General features: G+C 42.2%; 1 protein-coding gene across 5 annotated transcripts in view; it reads right to left on the reverse strand.

The window, feature by feature from the left end:
* Nucleotides 1–27,504, reverse strand: part of LOC107378081 (MAM domain-containing glycosylphosphatidylinositol anchor protein 2) — a 342,732-nt gene that overhangs the window by 133,200 nt on the left and 182,028 nt on the right. For 3 of the 5 annotated variants that reach the window (XM_070545140.1, XM_054748447.2, XM_015948098.3), the window contains exons 5-8: nucleotides 27,002–27,137; nucleotides 26,653–26,922; nucleotides 1,104–1,195; nucleotides 774–1,011 (exon numbers count right to left, since the gene is read on the reverse strand). In XM_070545140.1, coding sequence (XP_070401241.1) covers nucleotides 774–1,011; nucleotides 1,104–1,195; nucleotides 26,653–26,922; nucleotides 27,002–27,137 — 736 coding nt within the window. The remainder of the gene's footprint in view (nucleotides 1–773; nucleotides 1,012–1,103; nucleotides 1,196–26,652; nucleotides 26,923–27,001; nucleotides 27,138–27,504) is intronic. The other 2 variants (XM_054748448.2, XM_015948099.3) reach the window with 1 other exon arrangement.

Genomic DNA, 27,504 nt, shown 5'->3' on the forward strand with positions numbered 1-27,504 from the left:
CAAATACTTTCATTTTTCTGAAATTACTAAAAAGCAGCAGAGTCAAATTGGAGACAGTAAACACTTTTTTATGAAGATGCAGCAGAAATGCAGATAAATGAAAACAAGACAGGTTGATGTGTTGTGTTGTTATCGTGCTGCACAGATGTTTGCAGACGACAACTACTGAATCAATTTCAAAGTGCTTCTACTAGTTTATAAATCACTCAATGGCATGGAGCCAGAATACGGTATTTACAACCAGAAGGGCTCTGAGATCCTTGGGAAGCAGTCAGGTAGAACCCCGAATCAGAACCAAATAGGGTGAAGCTGCTTTTAGTTACTATGCCTCACTCAGATGGAATCAGCTTCCTCATTACCTTAAATGTGCCCCCAACTAAATCAAAACTGAAAACCTTCATGTTTTCATTAGCCATTGAATGAATGTTCTTATACTGCACCTTCTGCACTGTAACTGCTCACCCTTTAACTTAGTCTTTTTCTTTCTAATTATTAAATCTAAATTTTATTTGTGTGTATTCCAATTGTGCTGTCACATTGATTTTAATGTTCTTGCTATTGGAAAGCAGTGAATTGCCTATGTGTATGAAATGTACTACACAAACCCATCATTTAACCTAGTCATGGCTCAGATAGCTATCTTACAATTACAGCAACCTTTTAGCTTTAAAACAACTAAAGCTGTGAGGAGTCTGTGTGAGTGTATGTGTGTGACTGTGTGTGATGACAGAGGTAGTAGATGAGCTGCTGACACAAAGGGGTGTGAGGCTCACCAGTTGTGGAGGAGATGTTTACGTCAATGCTGATCTCCGGGATGCCTCCACCCTTCAGCGCTGCCACGCAGGTGTATGTGCCGAAGTCGGTAAACTTCAGATCTATGATGTCCAGGTTGGTGGTTCCGGGTGAGATGTCAGGGTCCGTCTGCGTGATGACCATCCGCTCCGAGCTCCGCAGGGCGCGGCCGTTTTTCAGCCAGCTGAATATCAGCTCCTCTGGGGGTGTTGCCTCCACCTGAGATGCACAGCGTCATATTTTGGGGTATTATTGACAGCAGAGATACATATTTTTTTTTATCTTCATGTTAGGTGGTTATTCCATCACACCTGACAGGAAATCTTGACTTCACGTCCAATCTGGATGTTGTCATCATTATGGTAGGGGTCAGGGGTGATCCAGAAGCGTCCTTTTTTCAAAGCTGAAACAAAAAAAAGTTGGTTTTTTTGGTAAGTAAAAAAAAATCCGTGTGAAGACTGCAAACCCAAACACACTAAATGAAGACTTGAATTCTTATTGTTACATTGACCCAGCTTTGATATGCAGTCTAAGGCCGGGGACACACCGGCCACCGAAGCGCCGGGAGGCAAAGCGCTCACGAAATTCGCCCGCTGCTCCTCGGTTCAGACCAGATGCTGGTTTCTCTGCTCCGGTCGAGGCGCGCCTCGTAGTTTTTCTTTTAACCACTTGGTGTCCTCCATTTGCTCTCTGCCTTTTCTTTGATCCTTTCCTCGACACCCCCCTCCCCCTTGCTGTTTGTGTGTGTGTGTTTGTACGTGTGTGTGTGAACCAGTTGTTAATAGCTGGCCTACGACTTTCTGCCTCTCTGTCCTGTTTGCTCCGGTTGAAAGACACCCAAAACCACACCCCCTTCACGTGGTCACACACACAACGAACTTGTGTGTGTGTGTGTGTGGTTTTATGTAGGGTCTGTTTACGAACACATTTGACTATTGCGGAATTGTATTTTGAAATGCTTTATTTTGTTAAATTTACCGGCCTGCCTTTTATGTCTAGGTTTGACTTCCTGCCAGAATTGACGCAATCCACCCGCGGCTCGCGAAAAAAAAATAGAGCAGACGCCAAAACGATCACTGCACGTCGCGGGCTGGAGCGCCCATGTGGTCTATAGAATAGGATAACAAGTGTGCCGAATGAAGGCGGTACCCTTTTCGCGGCGCTTTGACGGCCGGTGTGTCCCCGGCGTTAACAGCCACTTTCTCTGTGACTCCTGGTCAAAATTGTAACATAATTCACAAACGGGGGTTTCAAATTATCTCAAAAAGTTTAAGAGCGTTCTCAATCCCTGGCTTTCACTGGTGCATCATGATTGTGTTATAGAAATAAGAATCTAATCAATATTGACCACGACAGCATCATAGTGTACATGTTTTATATTGTAATGACACAAGAGATAGATGTGGTTATACATCAGTGAAACATTTAGGATTGCCAGACCAAAGTATGAGCATGACATATGTATGTATAAGGACTATTTTACCTTGTTACCAATTTCTGCTAAATAGATGCAAAATTTGAAAATTTCCCTGGTAAGATTGGTTTATGCTTGACACGTCCGCGAGGTTCGCACAGCTCAGCGCGGCAAAATTGCGTCATTTTAACAACCGCGCCTCCTCACGGCTCAAATTTTCCGCACCGCGCACCTAGGAAATTTTCTAACCACGCGGACGGTCGGACATGGAAAAACTTGGCGGACTGGCAAGAACTAGTATGGCAGAGGTTCGTAAATACAGACATTTGTATGATTCAGCTCTGAAAGATCACCGTGATCAACATGTTGTTAATAATTCTTGGAGAGAAATAGCTTGCACTGTCGGAAAAGACGAGGACGCTGTTAAAAATGCTGGAATGCCATGTTGTAAACAGTAATTTCTACTTCTACTATGGTGTAGTGTTGGATGCATGCCGTAGAGCTCCATGCTGCCCCCCACAGTTTGGGAGAATATTGGCTCACCGCAGAGACAAGCCGCATGAACCATAAACGCTGCAAGTTGTGAAGCGCGTTCCATCCGCGAGCCGCACCACCAAGCGGAAAGTAAATGTGTCTAGCATGAACCAAGCTTTAGTCCATGAAATGCTCTCAGCAATCTCTACCAGCCAGGAAGTCCAAGAACCGCTTTGTTTTAACACCAACCAAACCTCCATCCTGTTGTCAAGCATTTCAGTCCAACAGCGATCCTTACAGATAAAGCTTATCCCTGCTTCACTTTTAAATATTAAACCTCTGAACCACGTGTAAAGTTGATACCCACAGCACTAAGCGGCGCACTCACACAGTATAAAGCCAGAAAAATACCTAACATGATCTCCACCATTTCTAATCCAATTTGGTTTGCAAACTCCCTTTCCAAACCACAGCTCCTCTGAAAGGGAAAAAGGAAGATGATTTCATTATAATGCATGCTGCATTGGTTCCAAAGCTTGCATCCACTGCTGTTCAATTCATCTCTTCAGCAAAAACACAATAAATAAATAAATAAATAAATAAATAAATAAATAGAAAAATAAGCTGACAGAACCACAGAAATCTTTTCATCTAGCAATCCCTCAGTGACATTATCGCATTCGGTTGGGTAAAAAGGAAAACAAAAACAAAACCTACGTGTCAGATTTAAACACAGGAAATTGAATGTGCAAAAGGCATTGTGGTGCCTGCCAAGCTGCATACCGGAGGAGAGATGAGTGACACACGCCTCCTTGACATGATCTCTCCCACCCCACATTTGAAATAAGCAAAGGCAGACACAGAATCCTGTTTCTGATGCGTGTCAGATGCAAAAATTGCAATCATGTCAACAATCTCCAAACAGCCCCGTGCTTAGAGTTTTTCATCTCCAGTGCAAAGTTATATCGATCAATGCTGCTGGGGTTGGCATAAAAATATGTCATAAATCAGTGTGCAGAACATGTAACCTTTATAGATACACAATACTTTCACCAATGACTTTTATTAGGTATTCTTTACCACAAATAGCTAATCAGCCATTAACATGGCAGCAACTCAGGGCATTAAAGCAGTAACTCAGAGTTTTTCTCCTTTCAGCAATTATGTGTGATTTAATAAAAATAAATTTATTCGTAAAGGTGATATTCTTACCCTTCTTTCCACCAGATGAAAAAGCGGCGTGCAACTTAATAGAGATGTTTTACCCGCAAGCTTCTTTCCAACCAGGAGAGATTCTGATGCCACTTGGGAGCAAAAGCATTCCATAATGCTGATCTCGTGAGGTCATAAAATCACGGGGGAATCGCAACACCACGCGTGATTGCAAAAGTCCACACAATAAAAAGGAAGGAGAAAGACAGCTGCATGTATCCAAAAAGGGCTGTGGTGTTTTTTTCCGTTCAATTTATATAAGCTACGGGGGTTTAAAAGGAAAGACATACTGCACATAAATTTTATTTTGAAAGTTTCCAGATGTTTTACACTACCTTTGTGTTTGACTTCCGGTCTGGCTTGATCCGAACTGAAAAGCTTGATGTGTTTTGGAAGCGTAGCGTGTAAAAAAATAGACTCGAAATGTAAAGATAGTGTTACACGTGGAAAGGACCCTGTCCACTAGTATGACGGCTAGTATGTTTGGCGCCGCTTTCACATCCAGCGGAAAGATGGAGTTACCCTCTGCTGTGATGCAGGAAATGGGGCTACACGATAATAGGAAAACCTGCAATGTGCGATAACAGTGATTAATATTGCAAAGTGGATATGGATACTTGCAATAAATAAACAAATACTTAACTCAAGATCGAAAAAACCAAAAGCAAAGTATGCAAGTTAGTGATCCAAAGATGTGAGGAAAGGGGAAAAGAAAATAAACAAGAAAAGGTCATCAGTGGATGCTGGGGAAAGTAGAAACAGCAGAAAGAGCAGAACAAAGCTAACTCAGGTCTTTGCTAGTCATCCAAATTAATGACCCGCACTTGTATAGCGCCTCTCAGAGTAAGGACTCCAAAGCGCTTTACACTACAGTGTATCATTCATTCATTCACACACACATTCATACACTGGTGGGGATGAGAGGCGAGGCTGCCGAGCACAGGCGCCACCGGACCCTCCGACCACCACCAGCAGGCAAGGTGGGTTAAGTGTCTTGCCCAAGGACACAACAGCAGAATTCTCTGTCCAGAGCCGGGATCGAACCTGCAACCTTCCGATTACTGGACAACCCGCTCAACCTGTTGAGCTACTGCTGCCCATGTCATCCAAATGAAGTGCCGTCCATCTAGGGGGCAGGCATCTAACCTATAAGAACCCACCTGATTGGCCAAATGGGTGAAGAGCTCAATTTGATTTGTCAAAAAAGTCATGCTTCCGTTTGATTGGCAAAATGCATTATGGGTAACAAACATTTGAACTGACCATTCATTGCGGTTGTCTCTGTTCTTTGCGATATGCATAGTGCAAATGCAGACATCCCAATGACAATGCATTTGTGATGGATTGTGCATCCATTTTAGGCGAAATATCAGTTGTTAAAAGATAAGCCTGACCCACGTCCCATAGAGTCCCATTCAATGTGAACTGAGCTCCCCTCAGCATTAACCAGAAGCGTTGGAATGCTGACGTACAGATGTCAGTTACAGAGCAGGTACGTGTTCTTGGAAAAGTAGCTGGTCTCATGCAGAGTTGACAACAATTGTTATGGACAAGTATGTTTTTAGAATTTACAGCATAATCGCTGATCACAGCCAAGGTCTGCAGAATATCGTCTCTGATCCATAACAACCTTAAAGCAGATGGTGTGTTTTGAAACATTATACATGTCAAACAGACACAATAACCCAGGAGTTGCAGTTTGTTCAGGCAGGGCTGTGCATTCTAACAGTTTGGACAGGCTTTTGTGTCTGGGTGAAAAGCAGAGAAGAGTTGGTATCCTCTTATAAGAAAGTATTATGTTTACACACACATGAACACCCTCACACACACACACATTTGAAAAGTCGCTCTGCTGTCACCTGTGACAGCGGATAAACATTTGGATTAGGTGCTTAACCCCTCTTTTACATTTCTCCAGCTCAAGTGAGCTGTCATCTTGAAAGGCTAAGATGACTTTAAAGTTTATCAGTCACACAACCGCTTTTAGTTACCTGTGAGGTCAGATCAAGCTCTGTTTCGGAACTAATGCCTCAGAAAAACAATAAGCTCTAAACTTTTTTCATGAAGTAAATGCTGTGTCGTACAGAAAGCCAATGATTAGATGCAAGAGAGTCATGCAGAAGTTGAAAACACAAGAAAATATATCATCCTCTAGCTGCTGGCTGTACAGTACAAGCTTTATGTACTGCCTGCTGTAAATGGCGCAATTTGGCTTCATTTTTCAACAGTGAAAATAAGTGGAGATGTATCATCTACATCTTACAATATCGACAACTAAACCTTTGCAAACACAAAAATGGTTCAAATGAGATCACTTCTACAGATATTGAGCTGGAATGTGGTAGTAGCTGAGATACAAACCAAATTTTTTTGGAATCGTGCATAAAAACTATGCACACTGTTATTTTAAAAGTTTGACAAAAATGGCTATAAAAGGCTAGAAATAAAAAAAATGGTTGACTTTTGAATTTAAAGCTGCTATAGCGAATCTACAGAAGTTTCAAACACAAACACGGTCATGGAATACCCACCCCGCACCTCGTGTGCATTTCCTGAGACACTTCTGTTGGATCTGGAAGCCCACATTGCAAGACGATACAAGATGGCGCAAAACATCAGTCGTGTTTTTCTAGGTCAAAACTTATTTTGTTGTCAGTGTCGCCAAACGGTGTTTTTCTTGTTTGGGAGTCTGATAGTTTGTGCTAAAGTTGAAGTGGCTGTTTCTCCTCCTCTGATGTTATCGAGCGGAGAACCTCTCGCACCAGTGGCGTTCTGTTGCTAAACACGTGGGTAGTTCGGCGAGACCAACAACTGGATGGTCCGATGGTTGAATGTGCGTTATTGGCGGAGGTTTTAAGACAGCTGCGAAAAAACCACTGTATTATTTTTTCCCTACAAGATATTTTTAGCTATATTATGTTAGAATGTTGTTCAGAGGCATGAAAAAGTAAAAAGCTAACTTGTTTTCCAAATTTGCTGTAGCAGCTTAGATAGAGCAGCCAATAAAGGCGTAGGCAAAAACGTTGACAGGTTCCTGTTCTGCTACCAAGTGCTCTGGATCTACTTACATTCTGAAAAAGATGAACCTGCAGCTGAATTTAAAGCACAAAAGTCTGATCATAGGTTTCTGGCCACCATCTTGTTTCCTGCCTTTCACAGAGTGTCACGGTGGCAACTCAGTCTTTCCTCATTTCCACACTCAGCTGTGGCACACTCATGCATATTTCAAAACAGGTTTTCTCCTTCTGTGTTTTTGTTATATTTCAAAATCCCTTCCCTCCTTTTTACTTAAGCATAAATAATGAATAACAAGCAGGCATTCCTGCAAATCAACTACATTTGTGTACAGGAGCGATACGTGGGCATTACTTCCTCTGGTTGTGGTAAATGCTGCTGTTCAGCTGCAGCAACTAAAACGGCGCACACAAAAACCTCTTAAACTTTACATTTTTTAATGAACTGAGATGAGTGCGTAAGCTTGGCAGTGCAGGACTGGGCAATGTAATGTGTTGATGCAACAATGTCACTCCTCCCAAACATTTCCTGGTAGGGCAAGTCCTATGAATCTTTAATGAGGGCACCTCTCGGAAACAGAAATTTCCCATTTGCCTGGAAGGTAAACTGCTTCCAACCTCCGGATACACAATTTTCACAACATCATAAATAAAATTCCACTAGAACACGGCTTATGTATTTGTTTATTTTTTGCTGTATTAGTTTAGGAAGCCCTAGATAATAAATGGCAACTGTGATAATTTGTTTAGATAGGCATAAGATCTTCTGACCGTCCAACCATTTTCGATACATGCTAGACTTAGTTCAAGAAAAGAGCGGGGGCCAATTTACAATTACAATGAACAAATAGTTCTGGGTAGTAATAATAATAAATAACATTGCACTCTCATAGTTTTGTCCAGTCAGGGGACTCCAAAGTGCTTTATATCACAATCATTCACACACACATTCACACAATGAACGGAAAGCAGAGTTTACAAGAGAAAAAACACATGCATGCATGGACGTAATTTGGGGGGGGGGGGGGGGGGGGGGGCAGGGGGGACATGTCCCCCCCCCACTTTTTCCAAAGTCAGGTTTTGACCCCTGCACTTTTTACCATCCAAAAACAATATTACGTTATATTAAACTGACACTGGTTGAGCTCTAGGACCAAGCGGAAAACAACCATTTGTGTTGAAGCCGGTTTCCCATTAGAGCATACTGTAAAGACACCCCCCACCCCCCACCCCCCACTTCTAAAGTGAAAATTACGTCCATGCATGCATGGATGAGAAACATGAAAACTGCAAACAGAAAGACCCCAGCTGGGTGTCAAACCTTTTCGCTGCAAGGCAACACTGCTAACCAACCGCACCACCGTGCAGCCCGACACCTGAACACGCTTGTGTTGCACCTCTGCAACAAAGAGAGGAAAACTATCCCAACAGCAGGTTCACTTACTAGCTTTTCCCCCCGAGCTGTCAGAAGTGCTTTGTCTTTGTTGCAGCTCAGATATTTTTACATGTGTAACGAGGTTCTAGGCACCACCTGGGAATTCGATGAGGTGTCTTTATGAGCGCAGATTCTGGACGGTGGCTCGACAAAAAAAAAAAATGCTGAGTGGGGAACTTATTAGATTTACAGGAGAAGGTTTAATGATCATTGTTTGAAAATAGGAACTTCTATTAGTATATCTTTGTAAAGTCTTTACATTGCTTTCACAGTTTGTTCTCATAAAAAATAACAGAAACTCAAAGCCACATAACCATTTCATTGGATTTTATACCTGGACCTGTTTTTACATCAACTGAATTTGTTGCAAAGTGAAAAAAGTCTAATTGAATTAAACCATAATGTATTTACATATTCCAGTCAAGAACCAGAAAAGGGTGGCTTGCCAACTCCAGGTCGGGGGAGAGGTCCTACCTCAAGTGGAGGAGTTTAAGTATCTCGGGGTCTTGTTCACGAGTGAGGGTAGGAGGGATCGGGAGATCGACAGGCGGATTGGTTCGGCGTCTGCAGTGATGCGGACGCTGAGCCGATCTGTCGTGGTGAAGAGGAAGCTGAGCCAGAAAGCCAGGCTCTCGATTTACCGGTCGATCTACGTCCCAATCCTCACCTATGGTCATGAGCTTTGGGTAATGACCGGAAGAACGAGATCGCGGATACAAGCGGCCGAAATGAGTTTCCTCTGTAGGGTGGCCGGGCTCAGCCTTAGAGATAGGGTGAGGAGCTCGGACATTCGGGAGGGACTCAGAGTAGAATCGCTGCTCCTCCGGATCGAAAGGAGTCAGTTGAGGTGGTTTGGGCATCTGGTCAGGATGCCTCCTGGATGCCTCCCTGGGAAGGTGTTTCGGGCATTTGCTGCCAGCAGGAGGCCCCCGGGTCGACCCAGGACACGTTGGAGAGGTTACATCTCCAATCTGGTCCGGGAACGCCTTGGAGTCCTGCCGGAGGAGCTGGTGGAGGTGGCTGGGGAGAGGACGGTCTGGAGCTCCCTAGTTGGGATGCTGCCCCCACGACCCGGACCCGGATAAGCGGAGGAAGACGACGACGTATTTACATATTTGTATAAAATAACTAAAGAGGAAATGGAAATTACACAAAAAAGCTTGTCTGTGCCAGTAACATGATTTAAAAAAAAAAAAACATTAACTGATGTTTTTCACGGTCAAGACTCAGTTTTCCCCATCTCTGTACAGTTTTTCATGTTAAATTTGTGTCAATATAATGTAAAATGCTCGAGATATTTAAATGGATGTTTAATTATAGTACAACAAAGAGGATCAGCTTTCACGTGCCGCCTGTGTAGCAGGCCAAATTCACAGCAGATAGTTGAAATTGAAAGAAAAGCAAAAGTGTATTTATGAGGGCTGCATTCCATTTAGAAGTCCAGGTCATTGGCATTTTCACTCGTGTGTTCACCACCTGTATAAATGGAACACAGCTCTCATTAACAACCTGTGCTCTTGCAGAACAAGATATCTGAAAGATTTTTTATAAAATGTTTGAAACAATTGAATTCTTCATTTTCAAAGCGTGATTTTGCTTAGGTTTATTAAACATTTTCAGGTTTCTGATATGTGATATGGTCTAAATCTTAAGATCCAATACCAATATAAGTGGGTACACAAGGTGAGTAAAGTTGTACCATTAAAAGAATAAAAAATAATAAATTCCAATAATACATTTTGATGCTAACATCAGTTTTAGGTGTTTTCTGTCTTTTAACAATACTTACGTACAGTTTGTGACCACAGAAGACAGCATTACTGAACCTTTTCCAAAGGATACTTGGGAAGTTTTTGCCTATTTTAAAAAGTCCTGTCAACATGACTACAGCCTGAAAAACAAGCCAAACAACATTTAGGTGTAATCGATAACCTTTGGCAGCTTGTTGCAGGTTTGCCTCTGAATCTTAGCTGTAACTAAAGTGAAACATCCACTTTAGATATGTCTGTCCTCGTCGCAGTAACGTCAAAAGGTGAAATGGAGATTCTGATTATCCTTTTGCCTAAAAGGTTGCTCAAAGTTCAAGCATGACACAGTGAACATTCAAGTTGTGCTTTTGGATCATTTCCACTTAGGACGATGTTCCAATATTTTTCATTTTACTATAAACTGAAAGGATTTTGCCTGTAGCAAGCTTTTTTTTCATTCACGGTAGCTTAAACGGGAATAATGAGTGGCCAGTACACAAAAGCACTGATACGTATACAAAGAGATAAAACCTCTGGTGGAAGTCTTTTTCTCCGGAGAGCTTGTGTCACATGAAGGGATTACAATAACACCTCAGGGGAGCTTCTCAGCAGAGCATTTCCACAGCCTTGATGCACATGAACATGTGTGTATGCATGTAATGAAAAACACACAATAGCATCACTTATACACACTCCTCTACAATAAGGCTGTTTAAACTAGCTCTGTACCCTTCAGTGTGACTTGTGCAATCACTCTGCCTGAGTGCCGATTCTTGCTCCACACTTGCCCCCGAATCATTATTGTCATTTCCACCCATCAGTTCGTGTGAGTTGTTGCTCGGTCTCCACCAGCAGCTGCACTCAACGTTCAGGCTCACAGAGGATTTCAGCCAAAGTTTTCTCTCAAAGTCGGATGGATGTCCGTAGAAAGTGCTTCCCAGCTCATCCACTAAACAGGAGAAATGGGTAGCGGGATTATCGTTCCCTCGCTTTGACATATTTGTGTCGCCATCTATACGCGTCTCATTTTCCTCTTCATTCTCACTCCACATTCCCCCCCATTAGCACACACGCGCATACGCACTCACACACACACACATACTGTAGGAGCCAGGAGCTGTGTTTGTGTACGCAGTGTTGGGCAAGTTACTTCAAAACTGTAATGCATTATTTATTACTTTTTACCTTTATTTTAAAGTAATTCATTACATTACAATATTACTGATTTTAAAATGTAAGGCATTACACTACTTTTGCATTACTCTAAGTTACTTTGAACAAAACAACGTCAGTATGAGTTTGGTAATCTGATGCCTGGTGAACTCATGACACATCCGGTGGAAGGTGATGTGGTGTCTGAGCTAGGATTGCTGTTAAAAACAGTCAGATATAATAACAGTGCTTTAAAATGATTGTTTATTAAATAAAAGCAACAACAATCTGTACTCTCAGCATGCTGCCATCTTAGATTAACTGAGCAGCGAGTGAGGTGGTGGGGGCTCCAAGCCTATATTTGCCTTGGTCCCCAAATACTTGATACGGCTCTGGATGTGGGACTGACTTCTGGGGTGATCTGATTCTATCACATGTATAAATATTAAATGCTTATATATTATTGCTTTTCACTGGTAAAAATGTGTACTGGGGATAAATCTACCTACTTTTTTTCTTTTCAAGCACTTTGTTTTGTTTTCTTGATTTTATTTGAATCATTTCCGGCCCTTTCTCTCTCTAACCTTCCTGCCTGCTGCAGGTTTTCTCCGTCTTCCAGAAAACCCGTTTCCTAGATTTCCTACTTTCTAACTAATCAGCCAAAAGGATCTTCACATGTGCGGCGCTCCAGCAGCAATGAGTTGAAATCACCGGAGCCCAGATGAACTCAGCTGAGGCAAAGCACGTCAGAAAAGCACAAAATACCAGAGAATATGCGCTGATATGAACGATCGCAAGTGAATTATTTTGTTTTAGTGGAGCGATTTTGTGAATGTTACAGCGGCCGCGTGCAGGATGCAGCTGGAGTATTTGAGCCGTTACCGGTGCGTCCTCTCTGCCCGCAAAGCTGAGTCCATAAATGACGTCATATATGCAGATACTGGAACTTTTTCCGGGTTTCCCGCAATTTGAATTTTTAAGAAACGCAGCTTGATTCTGGGTTTAAAAATGCATTGTAATTACCGCGTTACTGACAATTGTACCGAGTAAATATTACCATTTTCTTTCCCTGTAATGCCTTACATTACCACATTACAGCAAAAAGCAATGCATTACAGTAATTAATTACATTTGTACCGCGTTACTCCCAACACTGTGTGTACGTGATGTTTGATATCCTGTTTTCATTCCAGTTTCCATAATTTCCAGTAAGACTAACATTTATCTGAATGTTTATTGGGAAGTCAAGAGCAGCAGATGGTTACTGTCTTGTTGCATGGGTTGCTGGGAAAGACTCCCCAAACAGTTTTCAATTCATGTGTATGTGAGACCCATTTCCTAAGCTATGCAGGAGTGACGTCAATAAAAAGTATAACTGGGGTCGCATTTTCGGTGTAAGCAGGCTTTTCTGAGATGCAGACAGAGGCCCTGTGCGCTCTGGCTGAACGCTGTCCCAAGTTACTGGTGACGTATAGAGCTCCGGACCCCACGTGACTCTCAGTTAGTAGACGCCATTTTGGCAGGTAAAAAAGGGTAAACAAACACATGAACGTGAACGGGATCAGCTTGGATTTTACTTCGTTGGAGTTTACTTCACACTTTAAAACCGAAGAAATCGTTCTATATAGTCAGAAATTAAATAGACTAAACATCTCCGACCCTTACCGTGTCCCTGGGATACTTTTTAAAAACGCCAGAAGCTGTCGGAGCGGACTTCTTACCGGACCTGGCCGGGGAACCCCTTGGGATTTACCCGGAGGAGCTGGCTCAGGTGGCTGGGGAGAGGGAAGTCTGGGCCTCTCGACGCTACTGCCCCCGCAACCCGACTCTGGATAAGCGGATGAAAATGGATGGATGGATGGACAAATAACATAGATTTACATGTAAGTAGTTTAAATAGAGTGCTGTGCTGTTTGAATTTATAAACTGAACGCCAAGAGAAATCACTAGTTTGATTCTTTTTTTTCCATGAATAAGATAAATATGTCAGGCAGGAGCGTCTCAGGATCTGTCTGAGATCTGTCTCGGTGACACAGATAATAGCAATCCAAAGTGCTTTTCATGTGTGATCTGACACTTGATCAACCATTGCTTAAAAATTAAATACAGCTTAGCCGGTTAATTGCTGTGATCATAAAACACGTAAACAGCAGCACGCAGAACTCACGAGGCAACGTTTTACATGATGTTTACTTGTTGCTATGAGTAATAAGACAGAAAAAGCCACGCCAAAATAAGTTTAGGAAGCCCACTAAGAATCGTAATAAAAGCATTTAAAATAAATACCATACACAGTTGAGGAAACGTTGGTTTAAGTACCTGATATGAAGCGGTCGCTGCATAAGTGAAAACCTTTACTCTCGGGGTCCCACAGTTTCATTTTAGCCCGGTCTCTAGCGCATTTTATTACAATGATCCAACGTTTGCGGCACTCCGGTTCTTGGGGAATCCTGTAGAAGGATCTTCCCTTGACTTGTCCCCGTCTGTTCTGCATCCTGGGGCACAACAGGAATCGACCATATTTCCCGTGTGAGATTTATGACAACAAATAGTCTAGCTGCGGGCTTCTGCCTGCCAAAATGGTGCCGTTTCGATTTGAACTGTTGCATGCTGGGAGAAGTGACGTCAACTCCCGGAGCTCTATTGCTGAATTGTACAAATAAAAAGCCCCACGCTGTAAAGACAAAGTTGTCTCATTCTCTTGTGTATTGATAAGGAAAAGAGCCACAATACATGTCTCTGTATCCTTATGTCGACCCTCCATTGACTTCCATTCATTTTTGGGACTCCACTATGCCTAACCCATACTCTAATCCTAACCATAACCAGTGTACTCCTACACCTAACTGTAAAAAAATCTTAATTCACACCTTAACCTAGCCCCTAATCTTATAAAGGGAGTCAGCCATATTAGGACCAGGCTTTAGTTCCTATAAGGCTCCTTGGTCTCCAGAAGGTTAGTGAAGATGCCAGAAAATATATCTATCTAACTAGAATAGAATAGCTAAACAAGTACGCACAAAGTTCTTGTTAAAAAGGCCTTATTGAAAATATTCCACCCACAGGGCATCAGAAATTGGACTGCTCGTGGCAGCTCTGAAGATCCAGTCACTAAATCCGGCATTTGTGAATGGAACTTTGTCATAAATTTACCCTGAGGCACTTTTGATGATAGCTGCTTTGTTGATTTACACATCATGTTTTCTTCTCACCACATCACTTACACAGAAACAACAGGGGATCCTTTTACAAAAAAGATTGCATTTTCTATCCTCTATAAACAACAGCAAGCTCCTAATTAGAGTTACGAGTGTGGATGAGAGCTGTTTGACTCCGTGCATTTAGACTCAAATCTTTGCAGGGTGTGTGGGCGTGTGCAATTAGCTGTGTCTGCGTCAGCGAGCAGCAGTGACTGGCTGTCTGGGATATAGACGCCTCACACCTGAATTTTTCTGAAACTCCAGGAGGAATTGTCTCAAAAATGTGATGACAGCACCGACAGCAGTGTTTAATTTTATATCTTTGATGGCTGCAGTGCTGCTCATTTCGCTTCATCACATGAAGGGAGAATGCACTGCTTTGCAAATAGATGCGAAACACTTGCACAGTCAGCTCTGTCAGTGTGTGTGGGAACAGAGACACAAAACCAAAATGCTAAACCAGCTGCCCATTGTAACACCACCTATAGGCAGTTCGGTCTCTATTTTACAGCTTTTCTTTTAAATTTGGTATCCACAAACTCATATTTGATATTGAAACACAGAATTAATTTTTGCATATTTCTCACTAACAGATGCCTTCGCCAGGGATAAAAAGAGACAGGGTGGGAAAGCAGGGTGTTGACCTGTATTTGAAGATGTGGTGCAGACCCTTAAACCATAAAAAGGATCTCATCAGCAGGGTGATGTGATGCCAGTGGCCTGCTGGGTTTGCTATGGAGATGGCCAAGCCCTGGAAGGCAGTCTGGCTGGTGGGACAGCGTGGCCTGAGACAGTACCATCTGCTGGGGAGAGATGTGTGTTTTCACACACACACAGCCCCCTTTTGGCAGCAGTAGTTTGTTGGGCCTGTTTAAGGACCAGAGAGGAGGATAAACAAGCTGAGATAAGCAACGATGAGGCCACAGGGTGACCCTGCAAAACAAGCAAAACCAACTCTGTCTAGCAGAGCTGAACGATCAGATGTGCTCATATGGAACGTCAGCATGTGCACAGGAGAACAAGTTTCCATCAACAAGAACTTATGACATTCAACCCATGAAGGAATCACATTATCATACTTACATTTAGTTCAAATAGAATGTTTAAGAAAAAACGTTTTCTTTTTTTTAAAATAAAGTCAAACTGGTAAAAAAAAAAAAGAAATGTATATATATATATATATATGTTGCAAGCATACCAATTGGGTTGGACCCTATTTTGCCTCTGAATACTGACTCCATTTTCTTTACAACATTACTGTTTTGTCTCCACAAATAACCCAAGCCTGAAGGAGTTCTGCTGTGTGGTGGATTTGCTAATGCTAACAGTTAGCTTTTACTTGCTGAGACAGGCTCTGCTCTCTCAAGGATGCTAAATCAACAACAGCCTTATCCATCACAAGTCAAGATGAGTGAGTCCATGAATGCTAATTTGATAATGTGACATCCAATTGGCTGGTTTCTGTAATCCAAGTTTTTCCCCACCTATTTTATAGGTAATAGGTAAACAAATGGTTTCTCAGTGAACTTACTCTTTATCCATTCATCCATCCATCAATTTTTGGTTGCTTATCTGGGGTCGGGTCGCAGGAGCAGCAGCCTAAGCAGGCAGACCCAGACTTCCCTCTACCCAGCTTCTTGGGCAAGGTCCTTCGAGGGAATCCCAAGGCGTTTCCTGACCAGCCGAGAGACATAGTCCCTCCAGCATGTCCTGAGTCTTCCTCTTGGTCTTCTCCTGGTTGGACGTGTCTGGAAAACCTCAACAGGAAGGTGTCCAGGAGGCATCCTAACTAGATGTCGAGCCACCTGAACTGGCTCCTCTTGATGTGGAGGAGCAGCGGATCTACTCCGAGCCCCTCCCGGATGACCAAGCTTCTCACCCTATCTCTAAGGGAGACCCAGACACCCTGCGCAGAAAACTCATTTTGGCCGCTTGTATCCGCAAACTCCTGATTTTTGGTCACTACTCAAAGCTCGTGACCATAGGTGAGGGTAGGAACGTAGATCGACCGGTAAATAGAGAGCTTCGCCTTCTGACTCAGCTCTCTCTTCACCACGACAGATCAGTACAATGCCCTCATCACTGAAGACGCAGCACCAATCCCCTTATCGATCTCATGCTCCAGTTTTCCCTCACTCGTGAACAAGACCCTGAGATACTTAAACTCCTCCACTTGGGGCAGGACCTCATCCCTGACCCGGTGAAAGCATTCTACCCTTTTCTGACTCAAGACCATGGTGTCGGGTTTAGAGGAGCTCTTCAACTTTTAGATATTTTTTCCAGTCACATCAATATGACGTTGCACAAAATGTAATACAGTGATTCCTCGTTTATCACGGTAGATGCGTTCCAGACCTGGCCGCGATAGGTGAAAATCCGCGAAGTATGGACACCATATTTACAGTACAGTGTCAGAACCCAAGTTCCCAGGCCAGCCTCTTCCAGCTAGCCGGCCTCCACTATGGACCAAAACTCCCAGCATGCCCCTCGCGGGGATTCCCTCCACGTCGCATCTACGTCACAAACCGCGGCTATAAACGGAAGTCGCCTTTCCAGCTCACCACTCAGTCATCGTTTCTTCAGATTCATGATCAGAGTTTCCAACCAACCGATCCATCCCACGAACTATCAGCTCATAGTAAGTTATCTTACTTACTTCTGGAAAGCCCTGATTTCCGTGTCACTTCGTTGATGCTCGGGGGTTTCCTAGATTAAATCGTGAGTCGGCGTTTCACCGACGCTCTCACTTCCGTGTCTGTGAAACCACGCTCCCTACAAGCTCAACTCCCGAATCCAGCCGACCAGTCTGACATACAGTACTATATTGAATTATCGTATGATCACATTCTCTTTTTGTGGGTAAAACTCAAGAAACAAATTTTTTTACTTGGTTTATTTATAGTTTTATTACAAAAGTGCATTTTATGATGAAATTGATGGAAAAAAAAACAGGAATTTCTTGATATTTCGCATAGAAAAAAAACCGCGAATCGGTGAAAAATACCACGAATCAGCGAATTTCCCTTGAATAAGGCTCCAAAGAAAAAAATCCGTGAATCTGCAATAAACGAACCGCGAAGTAGCGAGGGATCACTGTATATATTTAACCAGTGGAAACAAATGCACAAAAGAGATAATTTAGCTATTTGGAATGCACAGTATTTGAATTCTGAATGTATTCGAAAAGAAAAAGGCAAACTAAAACTTGTGCGTTTCCTCCTCAGCTGTAGGGGCTTAAAGGACCATCTCAAGACTTGTTAATGGACAAATGAGGCTGACTATAGCACCTTTTCTCTGAAACACTTCAAAATCCAAATCACTTGGGACAAAAGTGATAAGTAACTGCTCATTTTTCTCTCTCCATCTGTTCCTGAACATAAACATGTTCAATCTAAGAGTTAGTTCATGCATCAAAGAACCTACATGGCAGTAATAAATGAGAGCTGCCACTCAGTTTGAGGTCACGTTTTTCTCTGATCAGGGATATGGAAGAAAACGTGAGAAGGAGAGCAGTAAGAGTAGAAAATGGCATCATTTTCTGACAACAAAGACAGTTAAAATCTCTATAGTGTGACCTGTTTCTCTATTTTTGAAAGGTAAAAGAAGACATCATGGGAAACATGTCCAAACTCTCAAAACAGCCTAAAGGTTTTTGATTAGAACATATTTTCAACTATATTCCTCCTTTTTAGGCTTTTAAATAATGTTCTTTTAACCTTGCTCAAGCAACTAAGCATTTTTCAAACATTTTTAATAATAGGTCGAGAATAAAAAAATTAAATAAACAACAACAACAACAACAACAAAAGAAACAATCACCTCACCAGCATTTTGTTTTTTGAGGAATGTTGACTGTAAAAGTTGAAATCTGAGGAAAAAAACACTAAATGCCATAAAACACCAGAGAACAATTGAGAATTTGTTCTTGGAAAACGGCAGGTGAAATGTCTGGGTTCACAAAGGCAAAGTCACCAAACAGCGTACAATTAAACCCCTCATCGACAATTTCAGAGCTTTATTTTTCGGCACCATGACACAAGTGCGTCAGAATGGTTGACAGTCCTAATGTCGGTTAAGAGATTTAGACCTCAAATCAAAGATTTGAAAGTTCAATCGAAGGAGAAACAAACATCTGTGCAGCTTTGAAGCATTGGCTGATTTCAGAGCGGTATTTGGGTCAGCGACAGCTCATCAGGCTCATTGAAGAGTAATTCGTAGACGTGTGAGAGTGCGTCATGCCCGAGTGATGTCAAACATCCTCCTTTAAATGTTACTAACCAACCACCTAATGCACAAATAAAAACACGTATTGTAAAAAAAATATGTATGTACATCAGTGACAGACTGTAGGTGAATGTGTGCATGGTCTGGTGTCACTTCAGGGAATTCCTCCATCGCTGTGTTATTACTGACCCTTTTCATGGCAGGGACAAGAGAAAGAAATCGGTTTCATCTGATTCTTCATTTCCTTTTTGACATTTTCCCTTTGGTTTGTATCCTGTCCATTCCCCTCAGAGAGAAGAGATGATTTTTGATTGAAATATTTAAGATGTGATTTTTTTCTTCGCTTTTGTTATTCATCACCCTCCTTTCTTCACCACGTGTTAAAAGAAAGAGTCTGAAAGTTTGGAAGATCATAGAACAAAAACTGGACTTTTTCTTTTCTGTCCTAAACACGGGTCTGTTTTAGATATTTGGAAAATAATATATTTTTCTTGCATTACCATGACCCCAAGCATGACATTCCCCACAACATACGTAGTTCTGCGTATGTTTTTCTTGTGAAAGGTCAATGCTGATCACTAAACTTCACCAGCAAGTGTCACAACTCATTTTGTCATAACAAAGAATGAAAGAGCAAGGCACAGCAACAGATTCTCCCAGAGTAACCATACAAACCAATTTGGTGTGCCACCCCAAATTTTTAACTGGTCACCATATGCAAATTTTCTGGGAGCGCCACTGTCATTGAGCAGGGGCAACTGGTATAATATGGCTAAGCCACCCCTGATGTTTACAGCAAATATGAGAGTATTAAAAAAATATAAACAGACTCATTCAAGTTTTAATTCGTTCTAGAGCAGCATCTGCCCCAAATGCCAAAGAAAAACATGATACTGCTACATTACGTTACGTGAAGTCATGTTAAGTTATGCTATGTTAGAGGTGTTAAACACTCATTTAGTCAATACATTTGCAGTGGTCTCTAGTAGGAATGAATGCCTTGTAAGTCGCACTGGGTGGGTGTTATAACGGTGCACCATTTCCACCATATCACAGTTGAGCTTCGGACGGCAGGTTTTGGAGTCTTATTTCCTGATATTTGGACATATAGGAGGATCTTTTGTGACGTGTTTATGTTTCTCAAATTTCATCATGGGACCTGGGTGGCAAGAAACAGCGCACTTTGCCTATAATTTGGTTGGTTTGCATGTTTGAAGGAGGATTTAACAAAAAAGATGTTTAATTCTTGCTGTCTGGTTGATAGATGGCCCCGTGGGAGACTGGATAAAGAGTTTTATTGGAGTTTCCTTTATAAACGACCGCGAAATACGAAAGAGATGAGGGGAAGCGACAACCCGGACTCTCTGAAGAAAGCCTGGACTCCTGCAGCAACAGACAGTTTGAGAGGCTCTTGTAGTTCATGGTAAGTCCTTGTGACTAAGTATTTGTTAATTAGAGACGATGTTTTAAAAACATTCACCTTCATGTATTTTTAAATCCACTGAGTCACATTGTTTTCCCATTTTGATTCGGGTTTCTCAGCCTGCAATCACAATAATAACAAATAAATACTGATTAATGAAGACTTACCCGGCTTTGCAGTTGCTGTGAGGATTTATCCGTTTTCTTTTGCCGTCACCCACAGGTGATGTAAACAACGCTGTGATTCTGCTCTTCAGAGCTAACTGCTGCTATGATCACAGCTTTCCGTTTTCAGAAGTGATCGGCTCAGCTTTCCTTAAAACAAAATAATCGTAGGCCTCCAAACGTTTGAAAGTCTCGAATTTTCATGAGTGAAGGGTCTAGGGCTTTCTGTTATAGGAATAAATGTCTCCCCAGCAGATTTGTGAAAAAACACCAGAGAATCGGACCGACGTTTTCTGTCATGGATGTTAAAACAACAACAGCCTTCTCTGTTGTGAGTCAAAATTGGTGAGTCCATAAATGTTAAAGGTACACTTGGCAGTTTGGCTTGATTTTAGCACCCCCTAGTGTCCATTTAGTAGTACCAGAAGCAAAACCTATCTCCTCACTATGTGTTTGTCTTTTTAGCACCTTAATCTAACAGCTGAAATGTCTCCCCAGCCTTCATTAGTGTCTAAAGGAGTGATTCATCACTAGATTAAGCAAACCAACTGTGTTCATGATCTAAAACAGCGGTACTCAATAGGCAGTATGCAGTGCTGTGACATTATATAGTAATCATGTGCATAGAACTGCCAGCGCTCCAAATCCCCCCCCCCCCCCGACCATGTTTTTCTCCATGTCTGGTTCGATGACGTTACTTCATGAAGCGCATTTGTAGTCCTGGACTTATTTTCACACAAAACCTAAAATAGCGTTTCCCTCATTTGAAAATAAGCGCATTCTTGGTATCAAAATGTGTCTTTAAATTCACAGACATCATATGTGAAATCCATGGCACAAAACAAGCAGAATTAGAAAATAGCATTTTTAGCCCCATTTTTGGTACGTCCTTTCTGCGTTTGGCTTCAAATTCCGTTTTGTTTTGCAGTCGGCAAACAAAACTGTCAGCAAGGTAAAGAGAAACCTTTCCTGTATTTTTAAAAAGAACCAAAAATGGAATTTTTAGCCCCATTGACTTGCATTCATTTTTTCGTTCTTCTGGGGACCAATGGTACAGAAGTAGATGGGCGTGACTTAGGCTCCCTATACAGGAAATAGGTGCAGGGGACTATTTTCATGTTCAGCCTAAATGAAAAACTAAGATAATAATAATAATAATAATAATAATAATCAGAACAAATCATAAAAAACATTTATTTCTGTGTTCCACACCTTTAAGTTAAGCTCAGCTATGTTATGTTATGCTAAGCTAACCTAAGCTATTTGACAACAAAACAAATAAAAAATAATAATATCCCTGTTTGCCATATTTTTAAATTACAAACACAAGTAGTCAAAAACAATGATGTAACAAACGTTTTTTATTGTACATCATTTAGCCAACTCCTACAAACTAGTTTCAAAATATAAAAGATGAAAATATCAACCAAATGACCACTGTTATTGTTTTGCAGAATAAAATGAAGACACAAAGGTGGAAGATGCTGTGAATTTAAAACTGTTGGAACTAAGTTTGATTTGGTCTGGGTATTTAGGATTTTTTAATTATTGAAGAAATTCTGTAACATTCAATTTGACAGCTTATTGTAAATTATGGAGTCAAACTAAAATAATGGAGCATCATGATTTCTTTTATATATTTATATATTAAATATGTACAAACCCAGATGTTTTTCTAATCTAACAGATGTATAATCCAGTCAGATGTCAGGGAATCAGGATGTTTTATTATTGAAGCCAAACTGTAGCAGCTTGTAAAAAAAAAGAATTCTTGTTCAGTTTCCATGAAATGCTGCGGTTGTGCATCCCAGTAGACATTCATTCAATCAGAATAAAACATTTTCAAGATGTTACAGTTTAACAAGTGCTGAGCTTAGACAGCCTTAAACCAACACATTCTCACTCCCAGAGCGTCAAAAACAAACGCTTGGTCAGCCAACCTTCGCGTCAGACCCCTGACGCCAAAATTGCCCTTTTTCGTCACTTATGTGCGAAAAGGGTTTTTTCCCTTTTCTGACTGCAGATCCCAATGCAGCATAAAACTGACGCGATTGGATGTCCGCAGCCAGGGCATCAAACAAACTCATTGTACCTCACCCTAACCTTATCCTCTTATTTAACCTTCCCCACACCCCTATCCTAACCTTAACCATCTTGCTAGCTAACACGTTAGTGATGTGTCGGTCACTCTAAAAGCCGGATCTATGAAGTGAATGGCGGGAGCCGCCTCGTCATTGGTCGGGTTTGGACCAAGGCAACGCGAAGGGGAGGTTTCAACTACCAAGGTGGAGGTTCAAAGTAGAGGGTACTTGTAACCTTCCCCTCGCCAGATGGTATGTTCTAACGTTCCCCTCGGGCAGCAAATACGAAAATTCACAGTCAGAATGCATGGGAAACAAACGCTTGATCACAGTGAGAGTAACGTTTTAGGTAGCAAGAGGGTTAAGGTTAGGATGAGGGTGACGGGAAGGTTATAAATAGCAAAACGTTAAGGTTTAGGTGCGGTTAAATGAGCTGGTTCGGTGCCGCATCAGCGGATATCCCATCGCGTCAGTTTTACGCTGCATTGGGATAGTCAGAAAAGGGAAACACCCCTTTTCGCACATAAGTGACAAAAAAGGGCACTTTTGGCATCAGGGGTCTGACGCGGAGGGTGGCTGACCAAGCGTTTGTTTTTGACGCGCTGGGAGTGAGAACGTGTTGCTTAAACAAATCCGTTAATGCAGCTGCTGCAACAACATCCTTGAAGTTCCTATGATTTTTTTGTTTTTGGTGATATCCAACAGGATCCCATAAGAGAACGATTGTCAGCTTCAGATGAGCAACACATCAGCGAGAGTGAGCGGTATTTATAGCAGCGATCACCTGAAGTGAGCGTGCTCTGACTTATTTGCTCTCGTGGGACACCTGACATCTTCTCTGTGATGTAAGCCTCTCGGCCCTTAAGTCCTCAGCTGTATGGGCACTTTAACCATACAGAGAGAGAGGGTTTATCCGTCAGGGGGGACCATTGCAAAATGATTTGTAGGTGATTTGATTTTCATCCTAAAGACTTATGTGGCTGCGTAAATAAAAAGCTTCCAAACAGACCGAGCACAGGGACGCCCTGATGATGGAGCTGCAGCTTAATGTCTGAGAAGAGAGCAGGAACCTTGCATCTGCAAGCTGATCTGCTGATGTCAGACTCAGATCATGTCATTTCTGCTTGTGTGATGCCACGTAAAATCTAGATGAAGAGCAAGGCATGTTTTCATTGTAAGGACTGAATAGTATTATTTTTTAAAGGTTTCCACAAATTATCTTTTTATTATCTGCATGAGGTTCCTTCAGTTTCACATTTAGGGCCCTTTCACTATGAATTCTAGTCTCACACACACACACACACACACACACACACACACACACACACACACACACACACACACACACACACACCCTTGTTTCTCAAACCCAGTAAGAGCAATCAATTTAAGAGTGTGAAAGCCAATTTCCTCATTCATTACGCTGCATCTGTGCAGGGTTTTTACTAGAACAGCTTTTCTCTCCAGATGGTAAAAGCCTTCAAATTCATTTCTTGGATTAGACTGTACATATCAAACATCAGTTTCAAACCCTATGAGTCCAACTACTGTACATAGGGAACTCGTTCAGAATAAGAGACAATTTTTTAAGGAGCTCCAGTGAGTTTCGCTGCCAGTTCAGAAAAGAACGTGTGACTGAATAGCCTAGTGGTAACCTATGACCCTTAATGTACTGGTCTTGTTAGACTGGTGCTAACCACTTTTTTTCTAATTACCAGTTTCACACTCATTTACCTTTAACGTGTGTCCTGACTATAGTTTCTTGGTAACTCCATCTGAGAGAAACATTTAATGCCAACAGCATGAATCATTTCAGGGAAACACAAAGTTAAACAGAAAGAATAAAATAAATACAAATGTAGGACTTAAAGGCATACTATGCAACTTTTTTTCCAAATGTTAAATCATTTTCTTGATCCAGTATGTGTTCAAATGACCCTTTACAAGGTTAATGAAGAGTCTCTCAAACCCCACCGCTCTCTGTGGCCAGAATACCGCACTTGCAACTTCAGAGTTGGTGGGCGGCTACCTGTTAGGTCCCACTTTAATCTTAAGCCGGGCGTACACTGTGCGACTTTTTCACTTTTTTGAGCCGATTTTCCACTCGTGCGAGAATCCACAAGATCGGGACGAGTTTTGCGCTGAGCGTCGTGTAGTGTACAGGGGGTTGGAGAGGCGATTAACACCACGTGACCAGCTACCGATCAGCAATCGAGAGCTCGCTGGACTTCTGGCGTGTTTGGTATTTTGCTCGTCCCTCGTGAGGGTATCACACTGTTGAAGCGGTGCTGCAAGCAGCTGCGACCCAAAAAGTACCAGAACCGCTCACGGCGCATGTGCAATCATGCATCAACACCGCTCGCCCGCTATTTCCCTAATAACACACGTTGTTCATTTTTATTTCTACACGTTTTTTTTACTCGCAAAGATTGTCAAGAAAGCGTGTTTGTCGTGTTCATGTCAAATTAAACTGATCACAAAACACAGATTTACTTTCTTTATTTCGTTTTCCTCATCCAACCCCCATAAATCCCTGTGTGTCCTCCTGCAGCACTCCCGAAGGACAACAGGCAAGACAAAAAAGTCTGACGTGTTGTGTAAAAACTGTTATTTTTAGCATATTTTAGGCCCGACGTGTTGCTACCAGACGTACAGTGTGAGCAGTCAGGTCGCATCCGAGAACTGGGTCGTACAGTGTGAGCACATGACTCGTGAGATCTGCCCTGCGAGGAAGTCGTACAGTTTGAGCTGAAGCTGAGTGCTACGAGTGAAAAAGTCGCACAGTGTCCGCCCAGCTTTAGTAAAAGTGAAGCTGACATGGTGAAGCTGGAGCCTGCTTCCAGCACATTTCCTGGACGAATATTTAGAGATGAAACGCACCTGTAGAAGCTAATGAAGGTTGGGAGACATTTCAGCAGTCAGATTAAGCTGTTAAAACAACGAACGCACATCAAGGAGATAAGTTTCACTTTTGCTTTTATAACAGTGAATTAAGTATGGCCTCTAGGGGTGCTAAAAGCAAGCAAAACATCCTTGTTTCTCTTTAAACATTAAAAAAAAGGTTTAATAAATAAACCATAGCTTGTTTTATTCTTATTTTGAGGAACCCTACCTGCAGGGTTGCGTCGCGTGACACAGTACACAGGAATTAGCAGCAGTTATAGTAGATGGGTGCGTTTCACGTTTTGGAAGCATCCCAGAAGCGTAGAGACATGTTGCTCAAGGTTCGAGTCTATTTTCTACATGCTGTGCTTCCAGAACGTGTCAAATTCTGCAGTTCAGATCAGCCCAGATAGTAAGTCAAAGATGAAAACAGTGTAAAACTTATGGAAACCTTCAAAATAAAAGTAATGCACAAATTTCCAGTAGCCTAACCTGTAAAATAGGCCATCATTTCCTGTGAAACCATTGTAGCCATGGTAAAAAGAAAAGAAAAAAAAAACCACAGACCTTTTGGATACATGCCACTGTCTGTTTCCTTGCTTGTTGCCAGGTAAACAGCTAAAACATGTAGTCCTGCAATGCTCCCGTGACCTCCCAGGACCAGCTGCGGTCGTTTTATGTTTGAAACACTTTCGGTGCACCTCTAAACTCACATTTCTCGTCTTTTCCGTCCACAAATAAAATGCTTGCTGCATATCGTTTTACTTCTTCAGTCAAGGGTGAATAAATGTTCATATTTTCTGCGATGCGTTCTTCAATCTGTTCCACGTATGCCTCTGAAAAACTTTGATGGGGCAATGACAAATTTACAGGAAGCAACGTCCTGACCAATCATAAGCTTGCGGTCTCCATTTCTTTCGATGGATAGTTAAGAATTGGGTCATGTCTCCGTCTCCCTCTACAAGCTTGTCGGACAGCCCTTGCACCGATGCATAATGGCATTGTGTGTCTAGGTTATTAAACTACTCTATGTTTGCCCAGGTGTGTGTGAGTGTGTGAATGATTGTCGGTCTCATGTGCCACTGTGATGACCTGGCGCCCTGTCCAGCATGTCCCCGCCTCTTGCCCATTGAGTGATGGAGATAAGAACCAGCTCCCCATGACCCTACAGAGGTTAAGCATTTAATGAAGCTGGTTGGATGAATGGAGTAATCTATGGCCTTGTTTTAGGATGGCAGTAATTTAATCTGAACTTGGCTTCCTTCAAGCAACCTGTAAGGTCGCCAGTCCAATAAGAACTAATCTGTTCTTTCAAATCGAGGCTGCTTAAAGTTATCTACAACAGGTGAGATACCAAATATTTTGAACTATTAATGGCTCACAAAGCCCTAAAGTGGACAACCTGGGCCATAACCGCATAAGTCGTGACTTCTCACCTCGTACCACGATGGTGGTGGACTTCTTGGCCGGGTTTCCCACATTGTTGCTGGCCACGCAGCTGTAGACTCCGGCCTCTTCTGAGGAGATGGCTGGCAGCGTGAGCGTACCTCCTTTCACCACACTCCTCTGAGGCAGGCTGTCATTACTGCTGACCCAGGTGAGGATGGGAGGCGGCTCTCCTGCGGTGGTGATGCAGACCAAAGACACCGTCTGACCAGGATTCACCACAATAGGATCCTCCACCAGCAGTTTGATCAATGGAGAAGCTGTTCAGGACATTTTTTTCTGTTATTTGTGTGCCTTATAAACTTACTTTACAGAAAAGTCAATAGTCCTATTGAGTACCTGTCTTATCAGTTAGCTGGAAGATTACACTGCGGTCAGGAATTCCACACACATTCCTGACAGAGGCAATGCAGCTGTAGTTGGCGTAGTCTTGAGGACGCAGGTTCTTCAACTTCAGAATCTTTGTTTCCCCCTGCAGCTCAGACCAAACAAAACAACGGTATGCAAATGTGTGCAGAAACATCACCATAATCAAGTAGAAGACACACTAAAATTTAGATCCTGAGTAAGGCCAAAGAGCTCCAAGGAAAGGTTAAGTTCATGAATATGCATTCTGTTTTCCCAACGACAAAGGGCAAAGATAAGAAAAAAATTAAGGGCATTAGTACAGAAAAAACACGAGATTGATGCTTATTTCTTACACAGAAAAAGACACTGCCAGTTAGAGGATCACTCCACAAAAAGCACCTATGAGCTCACCACTGAGCTACAGAAATGCGGATCAGCTCGGCAGGAGACCCCTCCACGAAAATGGCTTATCTTATTGAGAGTTTGGGTTTAAT

This window comes from Nothobranchius furzeri, chromosome 2 (genome assembly GCF_043380555.1).
Source record: "Nothobranchius furzeri strain GRZ-AD chromosome 2, NfurGRZ-RIMD1, whole genome shotgun sequence".
In the NCBI taxonomy this organism is placed as follows: Eukaryota; Metazoa; Chordata; class Actinopteri; order Cyprinodontiformes; family Nothobranchiidae; genus Nothobranchius; species Nothobranchius furzeri.